The sequence below is a fragment of the Vidua macroura genome, chromosome 3, assembly GCF_024509145.1.
Source record: "Vidua macroura isolate BioBank_ID:100142 chromosome 3, ASM2450914v1, whole genome shotgun sequence".
In the NCBI taxonomy this organism is placed as follows: domain Eukaryota; kingdom Metazoa; phylum Chordata; class Aves; order Passeriformes; family Viduidae; genus Vidua; species Vidua macroura.
Window position 1 is genome coordinate 61866725 of NC_071573.1, and position 18193 is coordinate 61884917.

Below are 18193 nucleotides of genomic sequence, written 5' to 3' on the forward strand. Positions count from 1 at the left end.
CTGCAAATTTGAACAACCTTGTCTCTTTGATGGGGGAAGGTGTTTCATTGGGTTCAGAGTTTCTCCAGGCAGTCCCTTATGCTTACCCCCTTCTTTCAGCATGTGTGTGTTCAAATCTAGGTGAGCTTCTCTGATAAAAAGGAATTGTATGCCTAGGCAAAAATATCTTGTAAGCTGTAATGGGAGATAACGAAATGCTTTTGCCCAGTCTTGATGGGATTACCAGGTGCTGTGAATCACTTGGGCAAAGAGGCCTGAGGTGACATTTCAGACTTGTTATTACACCAGGGATATTGGTTCAGTTTCAAATAAGAAAGTAGGGTCATCTTGGTGTTGTTCAGTTCAAAGCTTTGAGAACATCTCTTATTGGAAAGATTTGAAGTAAGCAGTCTTGATCCTTCTGCACATGAGGAGGTCAAAGGCTGAAAGAAATGGCAGCTGAGCTGGTGTGTTTCTCCATGTTCAACCTCTCCTTTAAATGAGGATTTCTTTTAAAACAATAAATCATAAGAAGATGTTATTGAGAACTATTTTGTAAGAATTTCTCTCCTTTGGAAGAAGCTGTGTAACAGAAGCTTTTCCTTGCCTTTGATTTTTTTCCATTTAAAAGAATTTTAGAACCGTGTAGTCCTTGTCCTAAGATACGCTTATTACAGAGTTCAGTGATGTTCCCTGAAGTTGTAATCTAGCTTGAACTGTTTCCCCTGGCTATACTATGAGACAATTTGACTTTGCATGGAGTTTTGAAAACCATATGTGGGGATAATGTTAATGTTTCAACTTCATGCTGTCTCTGCACTGCAAATGACAAAATATACTTTGAAGTGCTTTTTCACACACTCTACCCTTGCCTTTTGCATGCAAATGAATATTAATAAAAATAGACCCATGCTCACTTTCGGTTTTAATAGGATGTTCTGTCATCTCTTTAGATTTTCTGTCTCTTGAATTTCCTATTTTTAAAACTTCCATTTTGTTTGTAGTGCCAGGCCCTATACCTGCTAAATCAGTGAAAGGAACTCCTTTTGAAGATAAGATCTTCCTCAACTGGAAGGAACCTGTGGATCCAAATGGCATCATTACTCAGTATGAGGTAATCATTAAACACCTAACAAGCATTGGATGGGGCTGGGGGGTGCATCAAGAGAGGTGGCTGATAGTGGGTGTTTATACTCTTTAAGCAGCTATTCAATAGTATGCTCCTTTCATTTACTGAATACACAATTTTCTGCAGTGGTTAGATGCTCAAAATTTGTAATCATGGTGCATATGACTGTCCATCCCTGTCAAGTATCTTAAAAATATTTTGTTGTTACTAGACACCATTCCAAAGCCATGATAGCCATGATCTGCAAAATTTTCTTCACTGGAAGAAAAGGTTATATGAAGAGTAAGATGGTTAATAAATTTGGAGCAATGGTTTTTTTAGCTTTGTTAGATTTTTAGATAACCTCCATATAAATTCTATTTAAAGTATATTTACTTTATGAGCCTTCTGGGGACCTCCACGGGAGGTTAGCAGGTAACACAACCTGATTTGAGCAACAAACACCACACTTTCCAGCACTCCTCTTTTAAAGGAACAAAAGATGTAATTTTGTGTATTAGTGAATTATAGGAAGGCAAACCAACAAATCAAACAAAACCCCTTAAAGATCTGTTTGTTTATTTATTTATTTAATGTAGACTAAATTCACTAAATAGTGTGAGTTAAACCAGGTGGGCAGCTCAACCCCACTCAGCCATTTGCTGAATTCCCCTCAGTGGAACGTAACAGTGAAATTTTCCATACATAAACTATGTAAAAGCAGATGATGAATGGGATTAAAGCAGATAAATGCTTCCTTAATTTTAATTGGAAACAGATGCAAAATGCAGTGGATTAACAGTGACATTAGCCCTGAGAGAGCGGCTACAGAGAAATAAAATTGTTTTGCTCAAAGTGTTTGATGGTGATTTTATAACCAGCAAGGGAGTGTGTCATCCAACAGTAATGATGAAGGGTGCCTGCACAGCCTTTCAAGTAAGGCAAACTCTTCAACAGTACACATGAAATCCTCATTGGTTTAGTGCTGGACTTGGCATTGTTGGGTTAATGGTTGGAATCAATGATCTTAAGGATCTTCTCCAACCTAAATGATTATGTGTTTCTGTGGAATCCCCAAGATAAATGGGTAGCTGGATGAGCATGTGTCTTTTGTTTCCTTTCCACCCAAGCTAACCTAAATCCCTTGCACCAAAACTTCTAAGAGTTGCTGCAAAAATTGTTGTTTCCCCAGGTCAGCTATAGCAGTATACAGTCATTTGATCCCGCAGTTCCAGTGGCAGGACCTCCACAGACAGTATCCAAGCTGTGGAACAGCACACACCACGTCTTCTCCCACCTGCACCCTGGTACTACTTACCAATTCTTCATACGTGCAAGCACCGTCAAAGGGTTTGGACCAGCAACTACAATCAATGTAACAACCAACATCTCAGGTAAAAAAAAGCAACAGCATAAAGACAAAACAGGGAAGGAGAGGCAGGAAATGTCTTTTGAATATTTTTGTATGACTCAGGAAATTGGGAAATGCTTAAGAAAACCCCCACAAAAAATCCTACCATGTTGGGAAATTATGTTACTGAAAATGTTTCTGGGTGTACTCACCACAGGGTAGCATACGTTCAGGGATAAATCCTTACATGAGGTGAAAATTGCTCAGCTGTAGTTGTGAACTGTTTTTTCTGTGTAATCTAGTACTTTCACCCAAAGATTTTGAAGTGCTGTGTAAACCTTAATTAATTAGGCCTGTCAACACTCCACAGGTCACTAAGAACTGCATCTGTTTTGCAGGTTAGTAAAGTCAGGTGCAGAAAATTACTGACTTACTGAAGGTGACACTACTTAGCAGCACACAGCTGTAACAGGGTCAGGGCAGTTAGGAAAATGTGTGAATTTATTTTGCCAGATTCATATAGGTCTTCCTCCTTGTGCCTTTATTAATTTACTTCAGTGCACCAACTTTGACATTATTTGTCTTAATAATGCACTGTAAACTCTAGAAGACAGTTATGTCAAATGATATGTTTTGGTATTTTTATTTTCTTAAATTTCAATGTTATTCTCAAAAAATAAGATAGTGGCTTATGCAGTTGATAGTGGAAGATAAGTTAATGCTATATTCAGAGAAACTTGATTTTGTGACATGATAACTTTAGAGCTTGGCAGAGATCAAACAAGTCAGTAATTTACAAATTTAAACAACACAAAGCAGGCTGTTTTCCTCATTATCTGTCATAATGAAACTCAGATTGTCCTGTAAAGAGAAGTTAATAATGTAATGGAATGCACCTATGATTTTTGTGGGAAACTGTTCATGTAGTCTCCTCATAGTACATGAAAACACACACAAAATCAAAATGTGAGAAAATTCAAGGCAGAGCTCCTTGAATTATGTAGCAAATGAAATGCTGTAGTTGTCATGGCTAACTGGAACAGTTTGTGGAATTCCACCCCATCACATAAGCACTAGCACTGTTCATACCACTGTCCCTTCAAAATAACCCAACCAGTGCACAAAAAAAAAAAACCCAAATTATGTGTTCTGTTCTGTTTATGTAGCTATTAGATTGTTCTGAAATCTGATACTTTATTTAGGTTATTTTAAGGGCCCTTGTGTTTCTTCACAACAAATTGTAGTTCATGAATTTTTCGGATTTTATGGTGATGTAGTACTTGCATACTTGTCTTCTAACCTCTTTGTAGAAGGGAAAGAAAAGAGGTGTATATCTTGCTAGCATGTCTGATAGTTCAGTATTTTGAGAAAAAAAAATTCATTAATGTATTTGGATTATTTAGGACTACAATGAATTCAGGCTTCTTCAGATATGCCCTCTTTTTCCACATATAAATTTTGGGAATTTTGTCCAGAATCCAGTATAGCACAACTTTCTAGACAGAGTATGTATCTTGTTAGTTGGCAAGACGTGGTTAATGCTAGGAAAGCTCAAAGGCAGGCTGTGACACCCCTTGTATCTGAACTTCAGCCTGTTCTTTTTTCTATCTTGCTTTATACTGCTGAACTATTGTCTAGTTCTGCTCTGCATGGCTGGTACTTAATACAGAGCAATGCATGTTTCAGAAAATGCAAACATTAGTTTAATGAGGGCTGAAATAATTCCATTCAACTAAGCTTACAAGTGGTTACAAGTGATTCTAGTGAACATGGTGTAAGCAGTAATTTTAAAATTAGCATTAAATGTTAATTAAATCAACATTAAAATATTATTTCCTGAAATAAAAGCAGGTTTTGTGTTCATCTAGGATCTAGGACTAGTAAAGCAAGGTTTTTAATCTTTCAGAGCTCTTCTATCTATTGATATAGTACTGTAAAATTATTATTACTTAAATGATTCATGTCCTGCTAGGAAACATCTTTTTTTGAAAGTTTATTTTGACACTTTTTTGAAAGTTTATTTAATGATTTTATAGTGATACAGCCACATATTTTAAAAAATTACAAACATGCAGATAGTTTTCAAATTTATGGAAAATTAGTAATTATTAGAAATCTATTATTTTCTGATTCACAGAAAATCCTGTTTCTTTCCTTGCACTGGGGCTGAAGTAAGCAACAGTGTTACCAGTGAGGACTGTAACAGGAAGCAGATTAAAGCTGCTTTAATCTTTTAATATTTTGAAGTAATTGCCAACACTAGCCATCCCACCCACAACAAATATTGCTGCCATGAAGGCGTGACAGTCTGACAGTCCATTAGTGAATCAATTCCTGAACTACTTCTGGTTTTGACTTTGATTTTGTTCTTTCATAGTGGTTTTGAAGCTGATTAATGAGCAACTTGGCCGTCCATTAATAGGAATGGGCATGGGAATGGATTCCCTGATCCAGTTCTAGCCCACAGATGCATGTCTATATAAGTCAAATTTTCCTGCACACTGGCTGGTATTAGCATTGTTTCCCATGCTGTTCAAGAGGAAATATGAAAGGTTCTTAGATTGTTTAAGGAGGATGGTAGAAGCTGATTCTTTTACATGGTGACTATCGTTATTTGCAGGGTAGAAAAATTGGGGCCAAAAATGTGGGGTTTTTTGTAGTTTAGGGTTTCTTGACAGTCACCTCCTTCCTCTATTTCCGTCCTTCTTGAATAAAACTGTTTCAAGTTGAGAGGTGTCATGATTTGATGGGAGTTCATGCTGTAGTAAAAGATTTTGCCTAACTGGAAAAACTGTTTTAAAATACTCACATGGTTGATAAAGATTGTGGCTTTGTTCTATATCCAAGCAGCCACAAACTCATAAAAATTCTAAATGTTTTCACTGATTTGTTTCTTGTCCTTTTCCTCCCTGCTCTACATTAATCAGCTCCCACTTTACCAGACTATGAAGGAGTGGATGCATCTCTCAATGAAACTGCTACTACAATAACTGTACTCTTGAGACCTGCACAGGCCAAAGGTGCACCTATCAGGTAAAAAACAAAACAAAACAAATATATATATATATATATATATATATATATATATATATATATATATATATATATATCAATAGTTGAATATTTGTTGTGTCACTGTATATAGAACTGTTCATTTCTGAGTGATGTTCATTTAGCATCACTATTTTTTTCTTACCTACACCTAGCTTGCCAATAAATGTGTAATTTAAAAAATTCTGGGTTTGGCAGGGTTTTTTTTTAAAGATAGTCACTACTTGAATCATTCAACTACCTGACCTTTTTGATATAGGGTCCCTAGAACCACCTTCTAGCCATTATAATTTCATTTTACTTTCTCACAGTGCCTCTGAAATATGATGCTGAAAGGTGTGTGTCAGAAGGTAGATTTCAAAATAGCACTTCCTCTCCAGTGCTTCAAAGTCAGCTACTCTATAGCATATGTGTATGATTGGAAAATTGTAAGCTATGGGGAAATGGGAGAATAATAGTAATGAATACAAACTATTTGACCTTCTTCTTCTGAGAGTGTGTCTTACTAGGAATCATGTAGCAATTAAATTTATTTGGCATGTCCTCTAATCATATTAAAATGTTTCATTTATGTTAACTTTGAGGGGTCTTTCCCTTTCTGCTCTCTGTTGAGAGATAATTTAATTTTGTTTGCAAAGATTAGTTCACATCCTGCTCTTTACTTCTACTTGTTAGTGTAAAAATTTTATGATATTATTTGATTCCATTTGTATTTTACAAATGTGGTTGCATCAGCAATATTCAGGGGCAGGGTTGACTAATTGGGGTTGACTAATTAGCTGCTGAGCATCAGAAGGTTTTCATGCTATTACCCTTGTGACATTTTAGAGAAACACGGGCTAATGCATTTCATTCTGTGTTACATTAAGTCCGCTATCAAGGCTCAGCTGATGCCAAGTCACATGTGCAAGCCCTAAAAGCAGAGGAAAATGAACTGTTTCTTAAGTCTATTTCCATTAAGAGGAATGTATGTTTTACATGAATGTTGGGGGGGATGGGTCACATATCTATATGCATTTTTATGTGCTTATCATATAATCACTCTTATGATTGATATTATCAAGTTATTTATTTATATTCTGTCAGAGATGATAATCCAGATTCATCCCCTTTATAGGAGGGGATTACACATTTATATTTAAAATTGTAATCCCACGTATCATTCATTTCCGAGAAATTGCTCTGGGGCAAACCTAGGATTTGTGGTGAACAGGGCTGCTTTCAGTACGGGACTTGGATTCTTAAAATAGGGATTTTTTTTTTATTTTTTTTTTTTAATTAATACCATGGAATCCAGACCTGTGGTCTGAAAATGCTCCCAAATCTGTAGGTGCTTAAACTTGCTTCACTATAAGCCTTTGTCGGTGCTTTTAAAGACTTCCGAGTGTCCTGCTGCTGGCCCTAATGAAAGCTGTCCTTGTTTAGGAAATGTGATATCTGTCCCTCATGTAATCCATGCCACATCCTTTCAGCTTTGTGTCTGGCCACCTGAGGAAGCTGAGGCAGATTCTTGCCCAAAGCACACCTGCCAGACACCACTGGGATCTACTGATGGCAGTGTTGCACATCTTCTTTACAGAAGCTGCTCCAGGGCACTCCTGTGCTGACAGCAGCAGGCTTCCACCTTCAATCCCACCACACATCTTCAGGAGGTCAATCTTGGGTCCTGGGTTTCTGTCCTGGAGGGGTGGTACTTTTGTGAACTGGTAGCATGATGGGATGTGGCTAGAGAATTACTCATGCGGCTATAAAATTACTCACCCTAGCTCAAGAAGTTCTGGTTTCTCTGTTCTGTACTTGCAGATGAGGAATTTGCTGCAGAGTAAACCTCACATTTATTCTGTCAGTTTTCCTCACAGCATCCTCAATTCAATGGCATGAGCTTGTCACTGTGGCCTATGAAGATGGCAGAAAGGACCTATGTGCTAAATGCTAATAGACGGTTTGATAGTGATAGTTTCACAGAGTAATAACTGTTCTTTGACTGTGTTCTCAAAAAAACGTACTTCTTTCTTCCTTTCTTTCTGTCATCTTCCCTTTCCACTTGAGTTAATTTCTAAAACCTAACATCAAGTTTCTAACATCAAGAAGCCAAGGAAATAAGTCCTTTACCATAACTGGAGACTTGGGCTTTATTCTTAAAATCAACCAGGTGTTTTATTCCTTACTTGGAATGGGAAGCATTCTCCAGGGGAATGCAGAAGACAGGGTGTTATTGCCTTTTCTGAAGCTATGCATATTGCAGTCAGGTACTTTTCAGCAGCTTCTTAATAGGGAAATAAATGTAGCACACTGAAATTCTGAATTGATTCAATTCATTTTGCTAAACTTTATGATATATTTTAGTGAAGCTTCATTCCATCCATACTGCAGTTTTGTTTGCTCTAGAAGCTGGATTACTGCCATAATGAGTGTTACTAGGTAGGTGGGGAAAAAATGGATCACTGTGCCTGCAGTTGTGATGGAGTAGAAGAGACTCAGATGCTGTTCTTTAACCTGACCCTGAAGAATACAGACGGCTTTTTGAAAATTTTTTTCCTGTAGTCTCTGTAGATGTAGATGGTAATTTCATTTAATATCAATAGATTCATGTTAAAAAAATTAAAACAACAGGAAAAGGAAAAAAAATAGGGCAAGGAAAAAATTTAGTCTGATACTCTTTTGCTTTTACAAATGGATTTATGGTATGATCAGATTTCCATCAGAGCCTCCCCATCAACACAGCCCCTCAGCTGTGAAACTGAGCCCCTCAGCAAGTAGATGTTCCTTATCTTAAATATAATCTATGTGCTGTATTTCTTTAAGACACTGCCTGTCTGCCCTAGTTGTCACAGTTTTAACATGACTCTGATCATACCTTCACTGTCAGATTTTATTGTGCAATCCCTAGCATTCTTTATGGCCTCCTGGAGTTTTAAAACAAAATTACAAACTAGAAATGCAAAGGGAGGCAAAGCTGGATGGCTCAGGCTCACTTTGAAGCACGTATAGTTTCACCATCAATCTTGTGGATGAGATTCCAGTCAGTAGAATCAATGGTGCTTCGGTGATTCATTTGAAGATGTGATTTGTTGCTGTAGTTCTTCCTGAAGGTTCCTAACTGAGTACTAGAAAAACAATTTTTTGTTTTCAAATCCTACTGCAGATGAGGATTACAAAGAGTGTACATCAGAATCAGAGTAAATTTTTAATGATTAAATTTATTTTATTTGATTGTTAAAGTGCTTTTTTTGTACTTCCTTTAGGTGAATTAGGTTGGTTTCATTTTGCAGCAAGATTAATTAAGGGCACCATGGCAGAAGGCAACTAAAACAATCACTGTCAATTAGAATTCCAAGAGCTGGGACTGAAACTTGGGCTCGTCAGTCAGTCTGGTGCTTGTCAAAGGAGAAGAAGATGTATCTCCACTAGACACATAGAAAGAAATGTCTAGCAGGTATTTAAAGTCTAGTCAGAATAGGGCTAAAGTACAAACAACATTCACCACTGCCATATATCTTTGGGAGCCTGAATTTTTAGGCAGGGATAAAAAGGAAGATGTTCTCAGAGACCTCCTTCACCTGTTTGCAATTATCTTGGTCAATAGTGAGGTACTGTACAGGTTTTCTTAAATTAACAAAAAAAGGTTTTGTCATGAGAAATAATTTCTTCATGGAAAATTTCAGCTGAGGAGATCTTCAGCTGCTCTATCTTCAAAATTTCTCTGGTTTACCTGGCTGTCTCAGACAACTGTTTGGCCTTTATGATCCTGATGACTTATGTAGCAGGTTCTGAAATTTTTATTACTCTTCAGAATAGCTCAAATTTTATTTTAGTCATCAAGAAGAAGGAATAGTCATCTAAGCTTTCCACTCCTCTCTCTTTATTTCCCTATTTTAATCTTTCTTTGCTGTATGGAAAGACCAGGGGAAAATGCTATTGTAAGAATTCCCTCAGCTCCTGTCACAAAAAAAGCTCTCTCTGTAAACTGAATTCTCACCAGCACAAAAAAAAAAAAAAAAAAAAAAAAAAAAAAAAAAAAAAAAAAAAAAAAAAAAAAAATGTATAGAAAACCTACGATTATTGAAGCTAGGACTAATTATATGTGAGGACACAGGGATAAGCAAAGTACATAGTTAAATTTTCACTAATACCTGATATCAAAACACATTTGCAGCCAGTGAACACCCCACTTTTCAAGTTGCAAATTTAGCTTTGACTTGTTTCGTTACATGTTACAGCAGGGTGTCCTTTCCAAACATTGTTGTGTGCACATGGAGTAACAGTGCTGTTCTGGAGCCACTGCAGTGTTTTGTAAATGGCTTTAAACAGATGGTATCACAAGGGGCCCAGAGGTAAATGACTGTATTCCTCCATGTCTTGTTAGCCAATAATGCTGCATGAAAAATACTGCCAGATCACCTATCTAAAGAGGATAGGCAAATCTTTTATTTAAATGTACTTAGTGGAACTACATTAAAAAAAATAAAAATAAAGCTTTGTTGGAGACTTAAAACAGTTTCTGTCATTTGCTATTTTTTCTATTGTGTAAGTGTAGATGACTACAATATGTATATCTATGTATTATTTTCCATGTATTGTAGCTTTTCATATGTAGGGGTCCAAAAAGCATTTTTGGAATATATTTTATAGAAATTTATTTATTTGAAAGTTTTTCAGAACCTTCACATTTTATTGTGGTCTCATGCTTAAAATTTTGCCATACCTTTTATATCCCATTCAAAAATCAGTCTTCTTTTAAAGAGTGCTATATAAGGAGGCGGTTTGATTCTCATGCCTTTCATCTTTGATTTTTTGTTTTGGTCTCCAAAGAGACCTGACCCTTAAAAAGGAGATGTGCCTTAAGGTACCCCATTTATCCATTATTCTATAAAATGGAGGGGGAAGGAGGGGCTGATTTGGTAGCTGTGATGCATCTCATTTTCGGAGCTGTATGACAAACCAGGCTGTTCCAGGGGGACTGTTGCATCCGTCACGTGCAGGAATTGCATTGTCCTTCCTCTGTCCCTGCTGTCTTTCTCCTTTGAAGCTCCCAGGGTGTCACAGACAAGTTTCCTGCTCTTCTGTCACTTCTGAGAGCAGAATTTGTGTCTGTCCCAGACCACTGGCAGCTGATGAGAGAAGACTGCAGAATTCAGGCAGCAGAGACATGGTGTTTGTGTCCCAGGGCTCTCCAGCTGGTTGTCTGCCCGATTCTGAAACAGTGTTTTTACCCTGCCTGGGTCGAGGGCCAGTCCAGGGAGGAAATGAATGCCAGTAGTCATTTCTTAGCTTGGGACATTATAAATAAAAATTTAAAAAATATTTTTCATCCTGTCAAGTTTTTAAAATATCAGTGCTTTTGGGGTTTTTTGCTAGTACATTTATTTTGAGGCATAAAGAAACATGCTGGGTATACTGGGGTTTTGTGTGGGTGATTTGTTGGTACAGTCCCCATTAACTGGAGATGGTTACTACATAGAGTTTACCACAGAAGGTGGTGTATAACTGAGCTCAGTTCATGGTCAGTTTATAAGAAGTAAATATCCCCAGGTCTAACTTTTTTTTTAATACAGTCTTCTTTCTACCTATACTTTCAAAACTGACATGACTTTCTATATTCTTCTTGGGTACATTGAAATGGAAGAAAGAGGCATTCCTGCTTAATTTTTACATGCTAGGAAAAGGGGATGCTAACATCTTCTTTCAGCGTAAGAAAGATGTGAAACTAATTTCCCATTTTATTTCTTCTCCTCTTTCTTCCATTCTCCAGTATCATACTTTATCTCTGCCACTGCAGTTATTGGGTTTTCTAGGCAGCAGTAGCAGAGAAAATTGACAAAATAATTTAATGCTGCCGCACAAATTCTGAAAGGAGGAGGACTGTCTTTGCCTTTCAGAGTCCTTGCAGCAATGCAGTGACACTTTGAGAACTTGGTTCAGTTTTACCTGATCAGTTTAGAAAGCTTTATAACAAACCCAAGACAGACAAGTCTGCCAGTTTAATTCAAAAGCTTCAGGTTTCTTGTCTACATGCCTTAAAATCCCCAAACCTCTTTTTTTTTTCTTATAAAATGAAGGATTGCCTTCTGCTCTCACTATGTAAATTCGGTACTTCTGAAAAGCAGAGGAAGCTGATAATGAGTTAGTAACATCCTACAGTTAGGTAGTTCCCCTAAAAAAAGAAAAAAGAATTATAATTACCTGTTCTATTTTGAGCAGGTGATTTTGAAAAGTGACCAAGCCATGATCCATTTCAACAGAGGAACTGGGAGGTTGAGCTGGTGTTTTGATGGGCTGAATACTCTCTGCTTCAGCAATTCATAACATTTTATCATTGACAACTGTAAAGGAATGAGGCAGTCTATTTCAGTGGAATGGACAGATTTCTGTCCATCTGTGCTTGTATTGCAGCATGTCACTTGTACTTTAGATCTGCATAGCTCTGAGCCAAGATAGAAGCCACAGCAAGGTCAAGAGGTGGAGAAGCCTGTCAGCACATTCTGTCTCTAATGATATGACAACTGCAAATTGGTGCTTTAAGCACAGCCTGGAGGCAGCCATTATGTTGGGTCTTGAAGCTCAGCTTTCTCTAATACTGTTTCAAAGGAAAATGCTAACTTCAGATTGCTTCTGATCAGCCAAGAGTTTAATCTGTTGTAGTTTAACACATTTTTCCTGTGTTTCTTAAAAAAAAAAAAGGTTTAAAAGAAAGTAATAATAAGAGGTCATGTATGGATTTGTATTGTTGTTTTTAATGAAAAAAAAGGGATGCTGCTTCTTTCCAACAGCTGAAATAAATAGCTTTGCTGTATTTCTAGCCTTCGTTTCTTCTCTGCATCCATCTCCTGTCTCATCCTTTTTTCCTCTGTCTCACCAGTGCCTACCAGATTGTTGTTGAAGAGCTGCACCCACACCGAACAAAGAGAGAAACTGGTGCCATGGAGTGCTACCAAATCCCTGTCACCTATCAGACTGCCCTTAGTGGAGGGTCACCATATTACTTTGCTGCTCAGCTGCCCCCAGGAAACCTGCCAGAGCCAGCCCCCTTTACTGTGGGTGACAACAGGACATACCAAGGTTTCTGGAACCCGCCGCTGGCTCCTCGGAAAGGCTACAATATCTACTTCCAGGCCATGAGCAGCGTTGAGAAGGCAAGTGCTGACAACACCTTTCTCCTGGAAGGAGTCAAAGACAAGCCTGTGGTGACAGCTAGGACTGCTGGAGTCGGACGTGGGAGGTGTTGGCAGTGGCATGGCTGAAATCCCCTTGGTGCTGTGACAGCATGGCAGTGTGCCATTCACATTTCACATCAGCCTCGTGTCATAGAAACTGCTACTAGATGAGAGTTGAATGCATCTCATAGTAATTGTCTGAGGGAAGTAATTTCAGGACTGTGACTCTGTCTCCTCAGTAAATAACATCCGCAGTGCTTTCCCCAATTCTCAGTACCTGCACTCTTCAGAAGATTAAATGACTGCAGGATAAAGAGAATGTGGGCTGCTCGGTGGGCTAGTAAAACATTACAAACTTTTTAAGACTCTCACACTGGACATCAAATAAAAAGTAAACGTTTTCTTGAGTAAAAGTAACCCCTGGCCCACTATGAATTTGAGAGTCTTTCTGAGAAATTGTACATCAGCTTTGCAGCAGCGCTCTGGAGTAGAATTATGGCTATCATTCACCTTCATTACCTCCTTGGTGCTTCTTTTTAACTCTGCTGCTGAGTGCTGCTACTTGCTCTGTGTGCATATGGAAGAAGTGTCAGGTTCAGGTTCCAGGTGCAAAGAACAACTGTGGCTCTGCAAGCCCCAGGCTGTTGCTCTTAAATGGTTTTTCCTCTTGTAAATGAAAGATGAGGGAGAGGAAAAGGATTGGTGAGAAGGGAAAATATGGTAGACAGAGAAGCTTTAGGTATTTAAACTTTAATATCTGGATATATAGTTTAGAAAATGGAAGTGTCCAGGCAGTTCAGACAGGAACTAGAAAGGCTAGACTGATAATCACTGATATCCAGAAGAACCATTTAAAAGGAGCAGAAGTGATGTTTATTCTTCCTTATGCTTGAGTCACTCTGGTGACTAAACAAATCCTTGCTAATAGGCAGCCTTGCTTGGAGTATTTTTAAGGAAATCTCAACCTTTACCTATGATTATGAAAATTAGATATGCATCAAGTCAGAATGGGTACAAAGGTGTTTGAAAACTGGACTTTTTTTTTCTGATTCAGTAGACCATTCCCTCTTTTCAGTTCTTATTTAAAGACCTATAAGAAGTAAACAAAGCAAAATAAAAGGTGATTGTTAGACACCCATCCATATTTCCCTCACCTGCTAAAAATAATTCCCTTTGTTTTTGTGGATTTCCAGTAGACTGCATTGTAAGGAAATTTGTTTCATTCCTTGAGGTTAAAAAAAAAAAAAAAAGGAGGGAGGGAAAAGTAAAATGAAAGTACAAAATAAAAACATATTTAGATATTTATTTTGGCTTTTACATTTTGACAGATAAGTAGAAAGTGAAAGAACACCGTATTTTTTGCTTAAACTTGATTTCAGTTTGTGAGATAATCCTAAAACAGATTTCTTTGTTATATTGGAAACTTTGGATCAAATTTGTGTTCCTACAGAGATTTAGGGGCAGGTTTTGAGGGGAACTGCACTGCATTCTGCCAGGACAGAGATCTAGTGGTTGCAAAATAACATCTGACCTGCAGAATATTTAAACAGATGCTTTGCTGTAAACCAGTGGGATCCAAAATAGGCAGAGGGAAGTAAAGTAGGCTCTGAAGTACATGGTAGGGTTGAGAGGAGGTTATTCTGTGATCCTTACAGACATATTGAACAGAAACAGACAAGTAAATCCAGTAACTAAGGAGAATGGGTATGATTATGTTAGTAAACTTTGCAGGGCTTTAATTTTGATTGAAAAATTATCCCTATTGAACACCTACAGTGCCTCAACTTAGAGTTCTGCTAGCTCTTTACAAGCTGTGTTTACAAATTGGCATCAACATATTTTACCTGTTGGTTTTGAATCTTCAAGAGGAGACAGATGCCAGGGGATGTATTTGGGGATGGAGGACTAGAGTAAGCATATTTTATAGAGTGAAACTGTCATTATTATATTTTCAAATTACATGCTAATATTGTTTAGAGTGATCTAATACCTTATGCTCACACAGCCTTATGCTATTTCAGTATGTTTTCCTTTAAAATGACTGCACATTGTACAGTAAGGTCAGAAACTCCATTTATGATTGATCACTATCTGTTCAAGTTGTCCAAACTATGCATAACCAAGTAATTTCTCTGTTCATTTGTTTTAATTGCTGACCAAACTTCTGAGGGGAAAGAGTAGTAAATTACATGCAAATTGGCTTTGCATGTGCAGCATCTTCTGAAGTACATTGCTGTCCAATCACTGTCTCCTGGGTAGACAGTATAGGTTGTAGATTAACTGTGTCATATGTGGAGGGATATCTGAGCTGCATCTGTGCTTATTCCACACCCAGAAGCATGAGGGAGCATATTGCTCATGTGCTTCAGGTGACTCTTTAAGAGTGTCAGGACGTAGCAAGACATAATTTTGGAGACAGTGTTGAGCAAATGTATCTTCTTTGCTTCACAATGCTGTTTCAGGTCAACACAAGCTCAGGATTTTTGTGCTGTGACATAAATAGGAGCACCACTCCTCCCTTTTCTTCCTGCTGCATCCTCTCTTTGTATTCTTATGGCATGATTTCCATTTGATTTGAATAACCTGAAATTTTGCTGTATTTGGGCTGTCCTGCACCTTTTCTCCCCATTATTATCCTGGACAGTACAGTCCAATCAAGACAAAATTTCCCAGCCTCCACCCCTGCTAAGCCCAGAGCCCTGAGCCAACTCATTGGGTTGTACCAGCTGATCAGTACATCTAAGATGAATTTGTGGAATGGGGAGGGCAAGATAAAGCCATTGAACTGACTGTCTTCTTTACTTTTCTTTCCTTAACAGGAAACCAAAACTCAGTGTGTTCGAATAGCTACAAAAGGTAAGAGGTTCGTCCCCACACACAAAGTAGCTTTTTAAATGAACTGTGGTGCTGCTATGAAAGGTTCAAAGCAAAGCCAGTACTATCCCTCTATTTTGAACCACTCAATTGTGTTAAAATATAATGGTCTGCTGCTTTTCATTCTTTGGTATTGAGCCAAGAGAGTACTGTTCTAGCAATACTCAGAATTTTGACAAAATAAGGACAACTTTCTTCCCCCTTTCTGTTGATGGCTTTCAAGATCTACTTTTAGAGTGCTGAAGCATTGCAGGCAGCAGATAGATGGACAGGAGAGAAGAAAGTGCACACTGGTAAACTGTCTGTTAGACTAACAATTATTTTCAAGCAGGGGTGGAAATAATTTAAATGAAGGACATGACAGTTAATTTTCCTAAGTAAGAGCTCCAAGTGTTAGTGAGACATAGGGGAGGGTTGATTTGAGAAAAGCTTCTCTCTGACAGCAAGTGAGTTCCAGGACTAAGGCTGACTGCATTGCTGTGAGAATAAATCATGTTGACCCCATATACAGCAGGTTAATCACATACTGATCACTCAAAAATGTTGTTTCAACTTCAAATGAGGACTTAGTTGTTCTGCTTATTGTTATCTCTTGCTTTGGCTGTATTTATAGCCATTCGTTTTGGTGGCTTGATTGTGCCGACATGAGAGTTGTTTGATAGACTCTGGCAGCATAAACAAGCAAGGAGCTAACAAATGCCCAAAGAAGCTTCTGCAGAGGCTCAGCACTTATGTTGTCTCTTTCTAATTGCATATTGATATTCAGCATAAAAACAATTTTAGATATGAGGAATCAGGTATTAAAGTACTGCAGAGGCACATCAGCCCCATTTTTTCAATAACTTCCCTCAATTTAAATCTTGTTCAAATGAAAAGGTGATGTCTCTAATGAGATGGTAGCCATCAAATGTTTTCTTGAGAAACCAGAAAAAAAAATGTACTTCTTAAGATGTGTTAGTATTTTCATCAAGTGAGGTAAGCTAATATAAACAGGAAATTAAAACAATGAGCTAAGTCTTCTGTAAAAAGTATATCAGCATTATGTTTCTTATGTTTACCTGGCAAGATTAAATATTAGAATTAAAATATATTTGCATAAACAAATATTTAGTACCACAAGCATGTATTGCTAGTATTTGGGTCTAGGGAGAGTTTTGAAAGGCTCAGAAATAACTTAAAATATTGCAGGACTGTGGAAGAGGAAAACAATTGTCTCTCTCATCATAAGTTTTCTGGTTAGTAATAATAAAACAGATGGGGAATTCACCTGCCATATGAGGAAATTATTTTTTGCTTAACCACACACATTCCCCCAATCTCAAAGCTATCTTCGTGGTAGCAAGAGGCTTCTTGATGGTTACTTGTACACCTTCCTCTGCTGCACAGTCACAATTTCCCCGATGGCTGTAGTCTGAAAGAAAGGCAAAATAAGTATGAGGTTTCTTACCTTTGTGCCCTTGACACTCTGATTGAAGACAGGTTTTCCTGAAGTAACTGAGTTGCCTGATATATCAGTGCTAAATTCCTTGAAAGTGGACCTAAAAACCAAAGTGTTTTCTCTGACTCATTTTAATTGCTGGCTGTGAATTGCAGGGGGAGGCAACATTAGGAGCAAATGTTTTCTCTTCCTCTGCAGGAATGCTTTTAATAAGGAATCATCACTTCAGAGTCCTATTGTGTACATTGTGTACACATTATGTACATTCACATTTCTCAAATGAGTTATACTGGTATTTTTTCAAAGTTCATACTGATTTTTTCCCATGTTTTCATCATAATAGTAATACCATGATATGTTGTATTTGAAGAAAAGTATACTTAATGTACTGGTTTATGTATATGCTCATCTGGTTACCCTGATTTGTTTGTTGATTTGTTTGTTAGGTTTTCTGTAGTGTGTAAGATTGCATTGAATTGGGTGTAGGAGATGTCTGGTTACATTTGTGATATTTTCATAGGGAAAAAAGGGACTGTATCACCTTACCTAATGCACTCCAGTAAACGAACATACCTGTTTAAAATCTGCTATATTGTCTAAACTAGGCATTCCATTAAGAATGTAGTGTGTAGTTCTGTGTCATGTCCTGTGACTTGAAGCAGCCTACAGGTAGCCAAACTGATTTTTGCCTTGAATGTGTTGAAAAGACATTAAAAATTTTAAAAAGCTGTGGTGGAAGGGAGTAGGGAGGAACAACAGAAAAGGTGCACGTTAAGACCAAGTCTTCCTGATAGTGAAATTCAGTATTACCAGCAAAGTTACTTTCTTATTTCTATCTTGTTCAAGGATCTGGTTTATCCACTGTGAATATTCACACCAGTAAGATGTAAAGATGGAAAAAATATGACAGCAATGTGCTAGAGAAATTAATCCCTAACAAATTCTTTTTTTTTTTTTGGACAATTCCCTAGCAGCATGCTTTACATATATTTTAAAGCATTATGAGTTTAACCCATATGTTTACCAAGGTTGCCTTCTACCTTTGGGAATTGATGGAATACTTTGTTTATTGGTGTTAAACTAATGAAAGCCAACAAATTTAAATTGAAACACTTGTGCTTTTTTGGTCTGTATATTCCAGGTGCAGTGCTGTCATGTGCTTCTGATAACAAATGCACTGAAGTGTCAGGTCATCTGAAAGATGGTGCCAAATCATGACTAAAGTATGTTGCTGCTCC

At 37.6% G+C, this 18193-nt stretch overlaps 1 protein-coding gene across 5 annotated transcripts in view; it reads left to right on the plus strand.

Moving 5' to 3' along the window:
- Positions 1–18193, plus strand: part of PTPRK (protein tyrosine phosphatase receptor type K) — a 382123-nt gene that overhangs the window by 299215 nt on the left and 64715 nt on the right. For all 5 annotated transcript variants that reach the window (XM_053973378.1, XM_053973379.1, XM_053973381.1 and 2 more), the window contains exons 9-13: positions 984–1093; positions 2280–2481; positions 5366–5471; positions 12349–12622; positions 15463–15499. In XM_053973378.1, coding sequence (XP_053829353.1) covers positions 984–1093; positions 2280–2481; positions 5366–5471; positions 12349–12622; positions 15463–15499 — 729 coding nt within the window. The remainder of the gene's footprint in view (positions 1–983; positions 1094–2279; positions 2482–5365; positions 5472–12348; positions 12623–15462; positions 15500–18193) is intronic.